Source organism: Bufo gargarizans, chromosome 9, assembly GCF_014858855.1.
Source record: "Bufo gargarizans isolate SCDJY-AF-19 chromosome 9, ASM1485885v1, whole genome shotgun sequence".
Lineage (NCBI taxonomy): Eukaryota > Metazoa > Chordata > Amphibia > Anura > Bufonidae > Bufo > Bufo gargarizans.
Genome location: NC_058088.1, coordinates 160,048,453 through 160,066,515, shown reverse-complemented (window position 1 = coordinate 160,066,515; position 18,063 = coordinate 160,048,453). Strand labels below are relative to the sequence as shown.

At 42.7% G+C, this 18,063-nt stretch overlaps 1 protein-coding gene across 3 annotated transcripts; it reads right to left on the bottom strand.

Moving 5' to 3' along the window:
• Positions 1-7,144: 7,144 nt before the first annotated feature.
• ZBTB26 (zinc finger and BTB domain containing 26) lies at positions 7,145-10,229 on the bottom strand. Of its 3 annotated transcripts, none has more exons than XM_044306379.1 (2): positions 10,102-10,229; positions 7,145-8,853 (listed from the first exon to the last, which is right to left on the bottom strand). In XM_044306379.1, exon 2 carries the CDS (start codon positions 8,784-8,786, stop codon positions 7,542-7,544), a length of 1,245 nt encoding a protein of 414 aa, XP_044162314.1. In that variant the 5' UTR covers positions 8,787-8,853; positions 10,102-10,229; the 3' UTR covers positions 7,145-7,541. The 3 variants fall into 3 exon arrangements, with proteins under 3 accessions (XP_044162314.1, XP_044162315.1, XP_044162313.1); XM_044306380.1 differs by having other exon boundaries at positions 10,117-10,229; XM_044306378.1 differs by having other exon boundaries at positions 10,089-10,212.
• Between the last annotated feature and the right edge of the window lie 7,834 nt (positions 10,230-18,063).

The following is an 18,063-nucleotide window of genomic DNA, read 5'->3' as shown; positions in this document are numbered from 1 at the left end:
GTTCCACTGGGTGGAGCCTAACTATGAAGATACCGGAGGCTATACCGGGAGAACGGAGCAGCGCCCAGGTATAACAGTAAGTGCAGGGAGATCCCTGGGCGCCGCTCTACATGTCTGTATAGTTAGTTTAGAAGTTTTTTTCTGGTGAAAGGTCCTCTTTAATAAACTGTTGAATACCTTTCACAAATGAGATAAAATGGGCGAGGAGGGCAAAATGTCACTAAATTAGATTTTATTAGACCTAGTCATTATTAAAACAATTTGACAAACAATGAAAAGATCACATAAAATTCCAAATATCCAAAATGAAAAGATCGCATACACTTCTGCCCTGCAAACTCAAGCTAAGGTCAGTTTTACTCGGCTGTAAGGCCCCTTTCACACAAGCGAGTTTTCCGCGTGGGTGCAATGAGTGACGTGAGCGCATTGCACCCGCACTGAATCCGGACCCATTAATTTCAATGGGTCTGTGTACATGAGCGTTGTTTTTCACGCATCAGTTCTGCGTTTTTCACGCAGCCCTGGCCCCATTGAAGTGAATGGGGCTTCAGCGAAAAACGCATTGCATCCGGATGCAATGCGTTTTTCACTGATGGTTGCTAAGAGATGTTGTTTGTAAACCTTCCGCGTGAAAAACGCTTCAAAACGCATTGCACCCGCGCGGAAAAAACTGAATGCAATTGCAGACAAAACTGACTGAACTTGCTTGCAAAATGGTGCGAGTTTCACTGAACGCATCCAGAGCCTATCCGCCACGCTCGTTTCTAACATCTGCTTTATGACCACAACATCCAGATAACCTGATGTCCTGCAGAACTGAACGGTTCAGCATAGTGATCCATACGGTAATCTAATTTTCATTTCACAAATTCTGCGGTGGTTTTGGTGCTGCCAAACTTTTTTTGGGTCTTGTAACTTATTCGTTTTTTTCAAACGCTTTTTTAGGTTGCATTTTTTCGGTCGCACGTTTTATTTTTTTCAGACCTCTGTAGAGAAATCTATGGGAAATCTATGGGAAATCTATGGGAAATGCTACCAATGGATCCAAGTGTCTTATAAAACATCACTTCTAAAAATATGCAGTATTTATAGGGCATTTTACAGTTTGCCAGTATGTAACATCTGGCTGCTACGTGTTTTGCTAAAAAAATTAAATAATAAAAATCTAAAAGTCTGCAGACAAAAAAGAGGCGTTTAAAAACAAATAAAAAAAATTTCAAATATGGCCATGGTGTAACTAGCCTTTAGGGGTCCATTCCTTGGCTTCTTGATGTAATACATGGTGTTTTTCTACTTGTTTTAAGTGGGGGGGGGGGGGGGGGGGAGACTATTAGACATTGCTGCTTCCACAGGATATATCACATGGACAATGAAAGCAACAAACACGGACACTTGACAAAAGCACCAAATCCAAGGGTCAGTGGTCAACTTTGGTAAAGGCTATAATTCACATGTTATCCAATATGAACAATATGCTACAAAAATGCACAAAACTCAACTTCAATATGGTAAAAGTCCACGGGTCATGGTTTTCTTGATTAGTCACACTGGCTATTCCGTCACTTCTTCAGTTTTCTAGCTTAACAGAGCTGTATCTATGTATGTATGTATGTATGTATGTATGTATGTATGTATGTATGTATCTGACCCCCAGAGTGTTTTCTACCTTGACTACTGGAAACACACTTGCATTTTTTTCTTTTTAACCAAAGCCAGGAGTAGATTCAAAAGGAATGAGACGTATAAGGGAAGGGCTAAGGGCTTGTTCACATCCGGCACACAGACTGAACGCTGACCCATTACAGTCCATGGGCCGAGTCACCTGTGCAGTCTTCCAGACCATCGATAAGCGCAGAGAAAATCACAGCATGCTCTAGTTAATTGGGTCAGCTAGAAAAACGGACAGGGCATGGACACCATCCGTGTGTGGTTTGTTTAAAAAAAAAAAAAAATGTTGTGCCCAGAACATGTTTGAGTTTTACATAGTCTTAAAGGCCATGTACACCTTTGGGGCAATTTTTGTTTGAGACTGCATTTTACTCATTTTAGGCTTAAAAGAATATTTTCATTGAGCTGCTCTGTCACAAAGGAATAGGAGAAAGTGACCCCAGACGTCCCCCAGCATATATAGCAAGGACAATGCCCGTATACTGAATAAGTATAGGGGGACACCCGAAAGTTAATAACTCGGTACAAGCTCCGAGCATGACGGCAGAAAACAGAAGAAAAGAGCTTAGAGTACCATTAATTAGGAAAAATATATACGTTTTTATTAAATACATGATAAAAAACACACATATGATGAATGCCAAGGACAAGGTAAGGGAGCAGAGGAAAAGAAAACGAGCGCCATCCTGGATGGACACACTGGTCACAAGATATAATAATCTATAAGGTTACTGTAAATATGGGAAAAGACAAATAATAATGTGTGGTACAATGACCAACCCATAGGTACAGACCTAAGAAATAGTAAATTGTAAACGGTGAGTGGAGATCAGAAAAATGGTCAAGCGGCCATGGCTATAGTGCATAAGGAATGGTACAAAAGACATGAATCATGCAAAGTATAGACAATGTACCAAAAGATCAACAATAATAAACCAGGCGAAAATAGCTCAGCATTGGCAGCACATAGCCATGGCTGGAAACCTGTGATCAAACACTCACCGATATGGGACCAGTTGTGAACAGAAAACCAGGATGGCGCTACCCCAAGCGGGGTAGCGCCATCCTGGTTTTCTGTTCACAACTGGTCCCATATCGGTGAGTGTTTGATCACAGGTTTCCAGCCATGGCTATGTGCTGCCAATGCTGAGCTATTTTCGCCTGGTTTATTATTGTTGATCTTTTGGTACATTGTCTATACTTTGCATGATTCATGTCTTTTGTACCATTCCTTATGCACTATAGCCATGGCCGCTTGACCATTTTTCTGATCTCCACTCACCGTTTACAATTTACTATTTCTTAGGTCTGTACCTATGGGTTGGTCATTGTACCACACATTATTATTTGTCTTTTCCCATATTTACAGTAACCTTATAGATTATTATATCTTGTGACCAGTGTGTCCATCCAGGATGGCGCTCGTTTTCTTTTCCTCTGCTCCCTTACCTTGTCCTTGGCATTCATCATATGTGTGTTTTTTATCATGTATTTAATAAAAACGTATATATTTTTCCTAATTAATGGTACTCTAAGCTCTTTTCTTCTGTTTTCTTCTGTCACAAAGGGTTAACTTTTTTCCCCAGCTGTGTGAATTGTACTTTTACTTTGTGCCGGTCATCTAATAAACCTTAACTGTAAATTACTATTCGGTCATCTACACTTATTTAAGCCACATCTCATCAGTAAGATAAGAATTGAGCTATGAGTGTTTATAAGATCAGAGATAAGGAGCCTTCAGCTGAGCTGCCTGACGGGAAACAGTAAAAATACAGAGCCTGCAACTAGAGAATCTCAAGGCTGTACAGAGAAAGGGGCTCAACATTTTTAATAAAGACCAGTTGAAGAAAAATGATTTTTAGCTCAAAATGCAATAAAAAAAATAAATGCTGCCAAACGGTTGACATGGCCTTTAAAGCCCCCTTATACTTCTTTCTGCTGGATCCACTTCTGGTTTTGACCTTGGCTCCAATTTTCCATTTTTTTTGTCAGTCATATATTTTGGCTTCTTTTTTATAGAACAAATTGTGTTTTCTAACGACACACTTTAATACTGCATACAATGTAGTGAGAAGGTGGAAAAATTTAAGTGGGAAGGAATAAAAAAATAAAATAAAGCCATTTCACCACTGTTTTATGGATTTAGCTTTTATGGCGTTCCCTATGTGGTAAAGCTGACACGTTAACTTCATTCAACAAGTCACTACGATTACAGTGGTAACACATTTTTATAGTTTCTAATCTTTTAACACAAAAAAAACTTTTAAAAACAAAACCTTTTCTTTGCATCTACATATTCTGACACCCAGAACCTTTTTATAGCTACCTCTACCAAGCTGTGTGAGTGCTTTTTTTTTTTTTTTTTTTTTTTGCGGGGTTATCTGTAGTTTTTATTGACACCATTCTGAGGTATGTATGAAAATTATCATTTTTAACCCTACTTGCTTGCTCCCTGCCTACATTGTTCCAATCCTTGCAGTGTTAACATCCGATGCCGCATGGGCATGGTCACATGCTCTGCTGTAACATAGGCTGAAAAAAAATACACTTGTCCATCCAGTTTAGCCTGTTATCCTGCAAAGTTGATCCAGAGGAAGGCAAAAAAGTAAAAACAACCTCAGGAGGTAGAAGCCATATTTCCGCTGAAACCAGTCATTGGCTGCAGTGGAGCACGTGACCATGCCTATGCTGCACCGGATGTCAACATTGTGGGGATTGAAACACTGGCACAGCAGAGGCGGTGTGGAGCGGCAGGGACCCGGAAAGTATGAATCTTCTGTTTAGAGAGGCAGGTAGTGGGCATTTGCTAAAAACTGATTATTCTTGGAGAACCTCTTTAAGGTTTTATTTTTTTTGGTCAGCCATAACTTTATTTTTCTTTAGTTTTTTTGCGAAAATAGTATTTTGTAATGGCACCACTACTTACCAAGCAGGAAAAATAACATGATATCTTTATTTTATGGTTTGGCACAATTATGGTGCTACCAAATATATATTTTTTCTAAGTTTTAGTACTCATGTATAATAAAAGCATGTTTTCTGGAGAAATAAAAAAAAAAAAAAAACATTTGTGTCTCCCAAGAGATAACTTTTTATTATTCCGTCAATGTCTTCTTATGTGGGATAAGTAAATAATATGTACCCTAAAATGGTACCTATTTTTATTAATCATGTTAGAGGGTAATGGGAATAAAAAAAAAAAGGACAGCAGATCGGTCATTGTTTTTATACCATAAACAGTAAGATAAGGCCGTGGACGCCTTTGGGGGAATTTTTTATTTTATTATTATTACATTTTACTCATTTTGGGTTAAGAATATTTTTTTTCAATTGGCCTTTATTAAACATTTTCAACAGTTTTTCTTCTACAGCTTTCACTTTCAGTGTCCTTGCAGACTAGCAGGCTCTCTGCTAGCTCTGAAGGCTCAGTGTAGCCCTTATCTCTGAACTTCTGACAGCTCATAAACATCCCCTTATACTAAGGGGTTCATTTACAATCAGAAATACACCTATATCAGGTGTATTTCTGGCGCAGATTGCGGCACAAAGATTATTTGCGCCACAATCTGCTACTTTTTCCCACTCACGCCAGGTCTAAAAAAAAAAGTGTGCGTGATGTGGGTGGGCAAGGGGACAGGCTGGCAGATCTGTCTCATTAATTTTCTACGCCTGTTTTAGGCGTAGAAAATGGTCTAAATGTAAGACAACCAGGAACCTGGCTTACATTTAGACCGGCGCTGGATGCGCCAAAGTCATGTAGAGGTTTATTAAGACCGGGGTTTTAGTCCCCCTAATTTCTTATCCAACTGATAAGAGTTTAGCTACAAATAGGTATTTATGAGCTGTTAGGAAAGTACAGGTAAGGGCCACAGATCCAGCCAACAGAGCAATTCTCTGACGGATTCAGTGTGAAAGCTGTAGAAGAAAAACTGTTAAATAAAGTCCAAATGATAAAGTTATTGTAGTCCAAAATGAGTGTAATATCATAATTAAAAAAAGATTGGGCAAATGTTCACTATAAAAATTATTGCCAAATCAAGGACTATCAATAGAATAAAGTTAAAGGCTATGGACACCTTTTGGCAGCATTTTTTTAATTAATGTATTAGACTCATTTTGGGCTAAAAATCTTTTTTCAATTGGACTTTATTAAACATTTTCAACAGCTTTCACTTTCAGTGCACATGCAGACTAGCAGGCTCTCCGCTTGAGACTGAATCCCTCAGAGAACTTTTCTTGGCTGCATCTGTTACTCTTAGGGCTCATTCACGCAAATGTTTTTTGCGTTCTGTATACGGGCCGTTTTTGGAGTTCCATATACGGAACCATTCATTTCAATGGTTCCGCAAAAAAAAACGGAATGTACTCCGTATGCATTCAGTATTTGTATTTCCTTTCAAAGATAGAACATGTCCTATTATTGCCCGCAAATCACGTTCCGTGGCTCCATTCAAGTCAATGGGTCCGCAAACAAAACAGGACACATACGTAATGTACTCCGTATGTCTTTCGTTTCCGTTCTTGCTGAACCATCTATTGAAAATTTTATGCCTAGCCCAATTTTTTTCTATGTAGTTACTGTATACTATATATGTCATACGGAAAAACTGAATGGAACCGGAAACACTACTGAAACAAAAAACCGACCCGTTAAAAACGGCCCACAAAACACTGAAAAAGCCATAGGGTCGTGTGAACAAGCCTTTAGGCTGGGTTCACATCATGTTTTATGCCTCCGTTTGACCTATATGTTCCAAAACAAGGATACAAAAATGCAACAATGGTGAAAAAAAAAAGTGTGTGTGTATATATAATTTTTTATATTTTTTTTTTACAATGGAACTCTATGGTGAACAGATGCCACTGTATGGCATCAGTCTGAGGCATCCATTTTTTTAATATGTTAAACGGATGGGAAAAACATGATGTGGCCCTTACCTGTACTTTCCTAACAGCTCATAAATACCTATTGTAGCTAAACTCTTAGCAGTTTGATAAGAATTTAGTTTAAATGAGAGTTTATGAGCTGTCAGGAGTTTAGAGATAACGGCTACTATTTTTAGCTACATTTTTGCTGTTTTTGGATGAGGGGCTTTTAATTGCGCAAACTTTTTGTCCAACTAGGGGACTAGACGTAGCAATCACTTCTATATAATGCTTTGAAACAAAGCATTATTACCCATCAATGTATGAAGGGAAATCTAGGCAGATGACATCTGCAGACCTGACAGCCTTGGTCAGTCCCCAGCTGCCCTCTAAACCCACTGCCACCCTGCAGTCATTTTGCCAAGTGCCCCAGCAGTGGTTTCCTGCTCTGTAGATGACAGGGTTGCTTCTGTCCGCACTGTTCAGGGGTTTAATGGCCATTACAGTGGGAGCTCAGCTGTCTGCCACCATGAGAACCCCACTCTTGATCACACAAATGTAGCTTTTTGAGCCACATGCGATCCCATCACATAAATATTCAGCACTTCTATAGGGTTATACATAATTTTTTGACATACACATACATAAAGGTGTGTTACTAGAGAATTACATCTCTATACCTTCCCCTACATTAGCTGCTGTGTTCATGCCGACTGCAGTACAATGAACACTGTGCTCGTCAGACCTGCAAAATCATATCCAATAGTAAAAAGTTGCACAAAGCATAGCTGCCTAAAAGTTACTATTAAGTCACTCCATTTTCCGATTATAAAAACGCCAAAACCGGCCAACAAAACCACATGGTTCACGTTAAAAACCGCTACATAAAGTTGTTTCTCAAAACGTGAGTAGCCTTTATATGACCGATGTCCACCTATAGTCACTCCGCAGCTGAACAGTCTGCGGCTGCATTTAAAAGCGTAATTCTTAAAACACGTCCTTTTATTTTACTTATGTAGACTCTGAGTGATCATTTCGCTGCCGTCGTGGCCACCAGCAAAAGAGTCAAAGTCCAGACTGACGTCCTGGCTGCCCCTCTCGTGGGCATTGTCAAAGCTGTTTTTACCGTGCAGCTGCTTTAGGTGTTTCCGTAACACGGGCTTGTGGGCAAACACCATATCACAGTAGTTGCATTTGTGGGGCTTATCTCCACTATGCAGGTTCAGGTGGTCCTGTAAGGAGCATTTCTGAGAGAACGTTTTGCCACATATCTTACACTGGAAGGGTTTGATGCCTGCGTGTACCCGCATGTGCCTGTGCAAGTTGCCCTTTTGAGTAAATGTCTTTCCACATAGTAAACACATGAACAGCTTGTGCATCTTTAAATGGTTGGCGTAGTTTTCCAGATGGCGAAATACTCGAGTACACTTGGGACACTGGTGATGCCACTGCAGGGTTTTGTCTAAAATCCGGTTGCTGGGACCAAAGAGTTCTTTGGGTGATGGCCCCATATTGTCGCTGCTGTTGTCGGACACCGTGTAGTTGTGGATTGGGTTGTTGTCCGTCTCTCCAGCTCGGTTTTCTACAGTGGAGTTTATAAGCGAATGCTGAGGCTCCAAGGAGTGCAGAGACGTCTGTTCAGAAGACAGGAACTGGCTTTGGCTTACTTTGGCTTTGTCACTGGACATGTCACCGATAGACTCTACCTTGACGATCTGGATGTCATCGTTATCAGAACTATCTTCAGAGTTGGTGGTCGCTGGTGAATCTGGTTGCAGAGTATTGTCCATTTCCTCCTCGGGTTCCACAACTTCAGGTACTCCACCGGTTTCATCTTCTTCCTCTTTCGCCTCCGGTGCCTGCCTGGGTTTAATAAACTTCCACAAGGCCTGTGTGCATCTTTCCACGACATGACTCATCTGCAGAAAGCTGGCGGCCGTCAGGTAGTTCACAAGCTCCATCTCCGGGAATTCAAGGACGCCAGTGTAACAGGACAGAAGAAGGTATTTCCCAGCTTCGGAGTTCTGCAGAATGGAGATGTGCACTTCCTGGGCATTACTTAGAAGAAACTGGTCCCTTAAATAAGGTGACCCAGCGGCAAACACCACCTTATGCCCTGGGACCTCAACCTCATCAATGTACACGGTGACATCACAGAACTTGTTCTGTTCCCTCAGAGCATTCATCCTCCCCAGCATGGAGTCCCCATGGTTGTCCAGAGTGAAGTGGAGCATTCCAGTTCCCTCACTCATCCTTAGACATCTGCTTGTGAAACCTATTCAGAAACTCTAAGCATCATCCAGATCCGGAGCGGGACATCTGAAAACCAAACGTGAAAGGTAAAGATACAACAAAGGAGTCATTTCTGATGAACATTATCTCTTATGACCATCAAAGCAGTACAGGCCCCCATTCATATTAGTGTACTGTCTGCCAAACCCAGTTGTTTTTTAGCTCAGTCTAAGGCCTGTTTCACACTGACGTTAATGGTTCTGGCAGCCTGCTGGATCCGTAACTACCATGTTTGCCGTGCTGCGTCCGGATCTCTGCCAGTCCCCATTATAGTGAATGGGGTCGGGCGGTCTTCCACCAGCACAAGGTTGTTACAGATCCACAGTAATTCCCAGTAAGGTGTCCACATCCCCTCCTCTAAGGGAACTAACATGGCGGTTATTGGGGGCACTAGTTCTTACGCACCCCCCCTTCTCTAAAGGAACATGGTGGTTATTGGGAGGCACTAGTTATTACGCACCCCCCCCCCCTTCTCTAAGGGAACATGGCAGTTATTGGGGGCACTAGTTATTACGCACCACCCCCTCCTCTAAGGGAACTAACATGGCAGTTATTGGGGGCTCTAGTTATTACGCCCCCCCCCTTCTCTAAAGGAACATGGCGGTTATTGGGGGCACTATTTATTACGCACCAGCCCCCCCCCCTTCTCTAAGGGAACATGGCGGTTATTGGGGGCACTAGTTATTACGCACCGCCCCCTCTTCTAAAGGAACATGGCGGTTATTGGGGGCACTAGTTATTACGCACCGCCCCCTCTTCTAAAGGAACATGGCGGTTATTGGGGGCACTATTTATTAGGCACCCGCCCCCCCTTCTCTAAGGGAACATGGCGGTTATTGGGGGCACTAGTTATTACGCACCACCCCCTCCCCTAAGGGAACTAACATGGCAGTTATTGGGGGCACTAGTTATTACACCCCCCCCCCCCTTCTCTAAGGGAACATGGCGGTTATTGGGGGCACTAGTTATTACGCACCACCCCCTCCCCTAAGGGAACTAACATGGCAGTTATTGGGGGCACTAGTTATTACACCCCCCCCCCTCCCCTAAGGGAACTAACATGGCAGTTATTGGGGGCACTAGTTATTACACCCCCCCCCCCCCTTCTCTAAGGGAACATGGCGGTTATTGGGGGCACTAGTTATTACGCACCGCCCCCTCCTTCCCTGCCCCCTGATAGATTCCCACAGTCTCTCCCCCCAAGTGACCTCCCCTCCAGGTGAAGGTAGGTTGGCCACCTACAGCACATAGAAACCACTGACCCCCAGGACGTACATCTCCCGTCCCCACCGGTGTGTGGCGCTCTGCCCAGGTAACGCCTCTCCACGGTAACAATCCCAGTCCTCACTCCGCATCCGGTCCCCATAGAGTCACTGAGAAGTCGCGCCCAACATGACGTAGGCAGGCAGAGCTGTACAGGCTAAAGGACCTTTGATGATGTCATGACCATGTGATCAGTCACGTGTGCGGGCGGAGTCAGGCGGAGCTGCTGGGGAGATTCATGCAGTTATGTGAGACTTTCCAAGTTTCCTCATGAGATGTGTGCGCTTCTGAGCCCTGGACACACACAGCTCTGCACTGCACAATGTACACACAGCTCTGCACTGCACAATGTACACACAGCTCTGCACTCTACTCTATACATACACAGCTCTGCACTCAGTAATGTACACACACACCTCTGCACTGTATATACACACAGCTCTGCACTGCACGCGTTATACACACACAGCTCTGCACTGTACACTTTATACACACAGCTCTGCACGCGTTATACACACACAGCTCTGCACTGCACGCGTTATACACACAGCTCTGCACTGTACACTTTATACACACAGCTCTGCACTGCACGCGTTATACACACAGCTCTGCACTGTACACTTTATACTCACACACGCCATAGACCTCCCCCCCCCCCCCCCCCCACAAATTTAGTTTGCATTTTTTGGGTTATAATGATGGCAGAATACCACATGTGGTTATCCATCTGCATTATTTGCATTTTTTTTGGCAAACGGTGTTTCCTTACCACAGTTTTCTTCATGGCCTCTTTCTCTGAAAACCCCACCAAGAGCTCCAGCGCGCTGCGTTTTCAAAAATAAACCATAAAGACAGAAGAAACTCCCCCAAATTATCAAGGAGTAAGAACACACTTGTGTGTCCTGCCTTTTATAGTTCCCAGGGACCTTCAACTAACGTGAAGCTAGAATGTTTACCACCAAAATAAAAAAAACACTGAAGTACCGAAAAACACCAGCACAATCCTACATGTTACCGCAGCCTGGCAACCTTAGGCCTCTTTCACACGGCCGTAGTGCTACCGGCCTACGGCGGTTCCGCAATACACGGGGCACCGGCCGTGTGCATTCCGCATCTCGGATGCGGACCCTTTACCTTAAATGGGTCCACAAATCCGGAGATGCGGTGCGGAATGGAAGCACGGAACGGAACTTAACTTGTTCTAACATTTTGCGGAACAAACGGATCACGGACCTATTCAAGTTGAATGGGTCTAGATCAGTCCCGGCCGCCGCACGCAGGTTGCCCGTGCATTGGGGACCGGAACCAATACGTTTGTGTGAAAGATGCCTCACCTGGAGACGCTGTGCAGGAGCCAGGACTGCACCCCCATGGTTTAATTTTACATGTGTAGTTTAATTTTTCTTAATGTATCTTTGGTAAAATGATAGCGCAGAGCAGCGTGTGGGCAATAGGTCCATCTCACTCAAAGGAAACAGGCTCATGGTTAGGCTTATTGCACATGAACGTGTGCGCTCCGTGGCCGTATTGCGGACCGCATTTGCGGATCCGCAATACACGGGCACCGTTCCGTGTGCATTCTGCATCACGGATGCGGACCCATTCACTTCAATGGGTCCGCAAATCTGGAGATGCGGAATGGAACCCTACGGAAGCACTACGGAGTGCTTCCGTGGGGTTTCGTCCCGTACTTCCATTCCGCAAAAAGATAGAACATGTCCTATCTTTTTGGAGAACGGCCGGATCGCGGAACCATTAAAGTGAATGGGTCCGCAATCGGCTGCTCCACGGTGGGTGTTCGTGCAGCACGGCCACGGGGCGCACACGTTCGTGTGCAAGAGGCCTTACACAGTCTAGGCACAATTCTTAACCCCTTAAGGGTACTTTCACAGTTGCGGCAGAGGATTCCAGCAGGCAGTTCCGTAGCCAGAACTGCCTTCCGGATCCGGCAATCCGGACGCAAACGGATGGCATTTGTCAGACGGACCCATCTGACAAATGCATTGAAATACCAGATCCGTCTCTCTGGTTTCATCCGCAAAAAACTAATCCGGTATTTATTTATTTTTGCATTTTTAAAGATCTGCGCATGCGCAGACCGGAAAACCGGATCCATTTTGCCGGAACACATAATACCGGCACTAATACATTTCAATGGAAAGTGTTCCGGCATTCAGGCAAGTGTTCAGGATTTTTGGTCAGAGAGAAAACTGCAGAATGCTGCAGTATTTTCTCCGGCCAAAAAACGTCAGGGGGACTGAACTGATGCATCCTGAACGGAATGTTCTCAATTCAGAATGCATTAGGATAAAACTGATCAGTTTTTTCCCCGGTATTGAGCCCCTGTGACGGAACTCAACACCGGAAAAGAAAACCGCTAGTGTTAAAGTACTCTAAGGTAAGGTAATTCATTGCAGTCAATGGGACAAGCGATCTAACAGTTAAATGTTCAAGTCCCCTAAGGGGACTTTACAAAAGTGAGAAAAATAAAAGTTTATAAATGTTTTTAAAAATAGAAATCAGACCCCTCCTTTCACCATTATAAAATAAACAAAACAATTAAACCATTAGCGCTGCCACGTCCCAAAATGCCCATACTATTAAACTATGAATGTTACTTATCCCAGACATGCACCGAATAGAGAATATATATAAATAGCAGCTGCACTTTTTACATCTTTAGACTTGCACATGAGTCTCTGCTTTTCCAGGGCGTACATATAGAGCTTCTCTAACCTTTTCTGAGGACAAATTCTTAGGCCTCTTTCACACGGGTGTCCCGGATTTGCTCCGGATGCGTCGCGTGTGCATTGCAGGAAAACCGCACGAGTAGACAAGCAATTGCAGTCAGTTTTGACTGCGATTGCATTCCGATATTCATTTTTTTTCTGCGTGGGTGCGTGAGAAAAAACTGAATATGGTACCCAGACCCGAATCCGGACTTCTTCACAGAAGTTCGGGTTTGGGTTAGGTGTTATGTATATTTTATTATTTTACCTTATAACATGGTTATAAGGGAAAATATTAGCATTCTTAATACAGAATGCTTAGTAAAATGTGCCTTGAGGGGTTAAAAAAATAATAATAATTAACTCACCTCATCTACTTGTTCGCGCAGCCGGCATCGTCTTCTTTCAGGACCTGCAAAAGGACCTTTGATGACCTAATCACGCTCACCACGTGGGGAGCACGGTGACATAAGCGCAGGTCCTGCTGAAAAATAAAAATAAAAAACATAAAAATTCAAATCACCCCCCTTCCCCCCCCCCCAAAAAAAAAAATTAAAATTAAAAAAATACACATCATGGGTGTCGCGAAGATATATTCCCCAAACAGCAAAATGGAAAAAAGTGTCCAAATGGCCGATTTGCCATTTTTGGTTGCTTTATTTTCTACAAGAAAATTTAATAAAAAGTGATCAAAAAGTCATACACACCCCAGAATGGTATCAATGAAAAGTTCAAATCGCCCCGCAAAAAATGAGCCCCTAAACAGCTAAACACATAATTACAAAAAAAGTTATAGAGGTCAAAATATGGTGACAAAAAAATAAAACTGATTTTTTTTCCCACTTTTTATTTTTTATATTACTATCAAAATGCAAGAAAAACTATACATATAAAGGTATTGCCGGTTTCGTACTGACCTGTAGAATAAAAGTAACCAGTCAGTTTTATCGCACAGCAAACATCGTAAATAAAAAAATAAAAAAAATTAAAACTGTGGTGGAATATCTGGTGGAAATCTGTGGTGGAATAGCTGGTGGAATGGGCAATTTCACCCCATTTGGAATTTTTTTCCCACTTCCCACTACATCATATGCAATATTAAATGGTGGCATTGGAAAGTACAACTTGTCCCGCAGAAAACAAGCCCTCATATGGCTATGTGAACAGACAAATAAAAAAGTTATGGCTCTGGGAAGGCAGGGAGCGCAAACGCTAAAAAAAACTCTGAGGCTGAAAGGGTTAAGTGCATAACAGTGTTTTCCAGTTATTAAATGCATAATGCGTTCCATATTTACTCAGAAATTTAGAAAATGTCAGGAATTTCAGAAATTGTATTCCAATAAATCCGGTTGTTTTAGTTCTGTTTAAGTTGCCTGATTACTTACGCGATGGAGGAAATTTGTTATTACTGAATTATTAGCCATTTATGAAGGGGTCAGAGTTGGAGTCGGAGTGATACAATGTAGGAGTTGGAGTCCGAACCTTGGCTTACCGACTCTGCAGCCCTGGGGCCAGGACACACTGGAGATGATAAGGATGGAACAATACACCATGAGCCAGAGCAGAATGCATAATCCAGATGATGCAATGATGTCATGTGAGTCTTAGGTGACCTCAATGAGTCCATTAGGAACAGTATTACTAAACAAGTGCATACAGTCGGTCAGAAATACAGTGCATTTGAAAAGTCCCTTTTACTTTTCACATTTTGTTATGTTGCAGCATTGTGCTAAAATTAAAATCAAGATTTCCCCCCATCATTCTCCACTCCGTACGCCATAATGAGAACGTGATAACAGAAGGTTCGAAATCTGCTAATTTATTGAAAAATAAACACTAAGCTCTTGCATTGACATAAGTATTCAGACCTTTTACTTAGTACTTAGTTGAAGCTCCTTTGGCAGAAGTTATAGCCTCAGCCTTCCAAGGTATGATATGGGTTTACACCTGGATTTGGGGATTTTCTGCCATTCTTCTCTGCAGATCCTCTCAAGCTCTGTCAGGTTGGATGGAGATATCAGTGGACACCCATTTTCAGGTCTCTCTTGAGATATTCGATTGGGTTCAAGTCAGGGCTCTGGCCGGGCTACTCAAGGACATTCAAGAAGAGTTTTTCCTAAGCCACTCCTGTGTTGTCTTGGCTGTGTGATTAGGGGTATTGTCTTGCTGGAAGGTGGACCTTCGGCCCAGTCCTAGGTCCAGAGAACGCTGGATTAGGTTTTTATTAGGATTATCTGTGCACTTTTGTTCTACTTTCCCTCAACCCTGACCAGTCTCACTGTCTCAGCTGCTTAAAAACAACCCCATAGCATTATGCTGCCACCACCCTGCTTCACTGTAGGAATGGTATTGGGTAGGTGATGATCTGTGCCTGGTTTCTTTCAGACATTACGCATAGAAGTGAGGTCAAAAAGTTCAATCTGGGTTTCATCAGACCAGAGAATCTTGTTGCTCACAGTCTGATAGACCGGGGAGGTGCTTTTTTTTTTTTTTTTGCAAACTCCAGGTTGTCTTTCATGTGTCTTACTGTGGAGAAGCTTCTTTCTGGCCACTCTGCCATAAAGCCCAAATTGGTGGAATATTGCAGTGATGGTTGACCTTCTGGACGTTTCTCCCATCTGCACTCAGGATCTTTGGAGCTCAGACAGAGTGACCATTGGGTTCTTGGTCACCTCTCTTACCAAGGGCTTTCTCCTCTGATTACTTCATTTGGTGGGGCGGCCATCTCTAAACTTCTTCTATTTAAGAATTATGGAGGCCACTGTGCTTGTGTTTGGGAATTGTTTTGCTGATCTTTATTTTCTTTCTCTTCCATACAATGTGAGAGCTGTGTGTGACCCTCTCTGAGCCCCAAAAATCTTTCTGAGGTGCGACATTTAACCTCATTCAATGGAAGAATCCCAGGAGAAAGTGAAGAAGGAGCCGCCACCTCCCTTAAAGGGGACAAAGCCACAGAAATCCAAGAACATTTTATAATAAATAAAGTTTGTGTATGTGTTTCTTTAAAAATATATATTTTTTTTTTGTTATTAACTATTACATTTCTCCTTTTGTTGTATTGAATGGGTACAGGGTTGAACCATTGAAGGCTGGATGGCTAATAAACTCCAGAGGGGAAATTTATTAAAGGGATGTCCACATTTGGAACCTTTATAGTACATGTATAGCGCTAAGTTATGCCAGAAATGTCAGATAGGTGCAGGTCCCACCTCTGGGACAGGCACTGAAGTGAGTGAAGAGCACCCCAGGCGCGCACAGTGTCCTCTCCATTCACTACTATGAAAGGAGAGCCCCCAGTATTTATAATTCCCCTTGTAGTGCCCCTAATGTGTATATTGTCTCTTGTAGAGTGCCCAGTATTTATAATGCCCCCAGTGCTCATAATGCCTCCTGTAGTGTCCCCAATAGTTATATTGTCTGTTGTTCCCCCAGTATGCCTCGTGTAGTGTCCTTATAGTTATAACACCCCCAGTATTTATAATTCCCATTGTAATGCCCTCAATAGTTATGCTGTCTCTTCTAGTGCCCCCAGTACTCACAGTGCCCTCTTTTGTGCTCCAGTATTTATAATATCTCTTGCCAAGCAGGTGTGCTATTTATCTCATCATGTGTGATACTGTCTGCTGAGCTGTGTATCTAATCGTCGCCTTGACTGCCCTCATTAGCAACAGTGCCCCTAGTAGTTATATTGTCCCTTGTAGTGCCCCTAGTATTTACAATGCCCCCTGTAGTGCCCCCAATGTTTATAATGCCCCTAGTAGTGCCCCATTATCTATAAAGCCCCCCTGTAGTGTTCCTAATAATCATAATGCCCCTTATAGTGCCCACAGTATTGATCCTGTCTTTTGTAGTGCCCCCAGTATATATAAAGCCCCAATGTATTACCCTCAATAGTTGTAATGCTCCCAGTAGTTATACTGTCTCCTGTATTGTCCCCAGTATTTATAATGCCTCCTGTAGTGCCCCAACAGATACATAGGTCCCAACTTTTAAGAAGCCAAGGGAGAGACAATATTGCCAGCACCTGCAGCATGCCATAACAATTTTTTTTTTTTATGGTAATCAACACCTTTAACTCTGTCTAATGTCACAGTTAAATCCAGTAGAATTCCTTAGTGCCCCTACATCGTAGTTAGGCCCTCTTAGTGTCCCCACATGGCAATTAAGCCCCCTTAGTGCCCCCACACAATAGAAAGCCTTAGTGCCCCCATATAGTAGAATGCCCCCTTAGTGCCCCTAAACAGTAGAATGCCCTTTGTAGTGCCTCGCACTGTAGATATACCCCTTTAGTGCCCTGAGGGTACAGCTACACAACGACATTTGTTGCGTGACTATTGAAGTAATGTTGCACAATATTTTTTATAATCACATTCTATGGTGTCGCACTGTGACATTCAACATGTTGTGACTGTAACACGTCAGTCGCACAAAGATCCATCCAAAAATAAATACATTTTGACTGTTGTGTCGCAGTCGCAGCATGTCGCAGTGCGTGATCGTAGGCCATCATTACAAAAAATGTTGCGCAATATTACTGCAATATAAATTTACTACATCAAAAACAGGCCTTGCAAATCACTTCATGGCTCAGGAACCCTTCCAGCTATCATTGTCTGTGAACACAGATTCACAAATTCAAATTAAAGCTGTATCAAGCAAATAAGAAGCAATATGTAAACACAATCAGGAAACAGCATCTTCCTATCTGAGCCAAAGCTCATTTAAAATGGACTGGGGCAAAATGGAAAACTGTTCTGTGGTCAGATGGATCTAAATTCTATGTGGGAAACACGACTCTGTGTCCTGTGGATTCAAGAGGAGAGGGACCTTCCAGCTTGTTTTCAGCGCACAGTTCAAAAGCCTACATCTCTGATGGTGTGGGGGTTGCATAAGTGCCTATGATGTGTGCAGATTACACATCTGGAAAGACGCTATCAATGCTGAACAGTATATGGAGATTTTAGAACAACATATGTTCCCATCCAGACAATGTCTCTTTAAGGGAAGGCCTTGCATATTTCAGCAAGACAATACTAAACCACATACTACATCCATCCCAACAGCATGGCTTCACAGAAGAAGAGTCCAAGTTCTAAATTGGCCTTCTGCAATCCAGAACTTTCACCAATAAAGATATTTGGCACATCATGAAACAAAAAATCCGACAAAGAAAACCCAGAACTGTTGAGCATCTAGAATCCTACATCAGGCAAGAATGGGGAAAAAAATTCCCAAAACTCCAGGA

What these genes read in the sequence shown, in the direction of transcription:
- ZBTB26 (XM_044306379.1), bottom strand. Translation starts at nt 8,786, where the DNA reads ATGAGTGAGGGAACTGGAATGCTCCACTTCACTCTGGACAACCATGGG.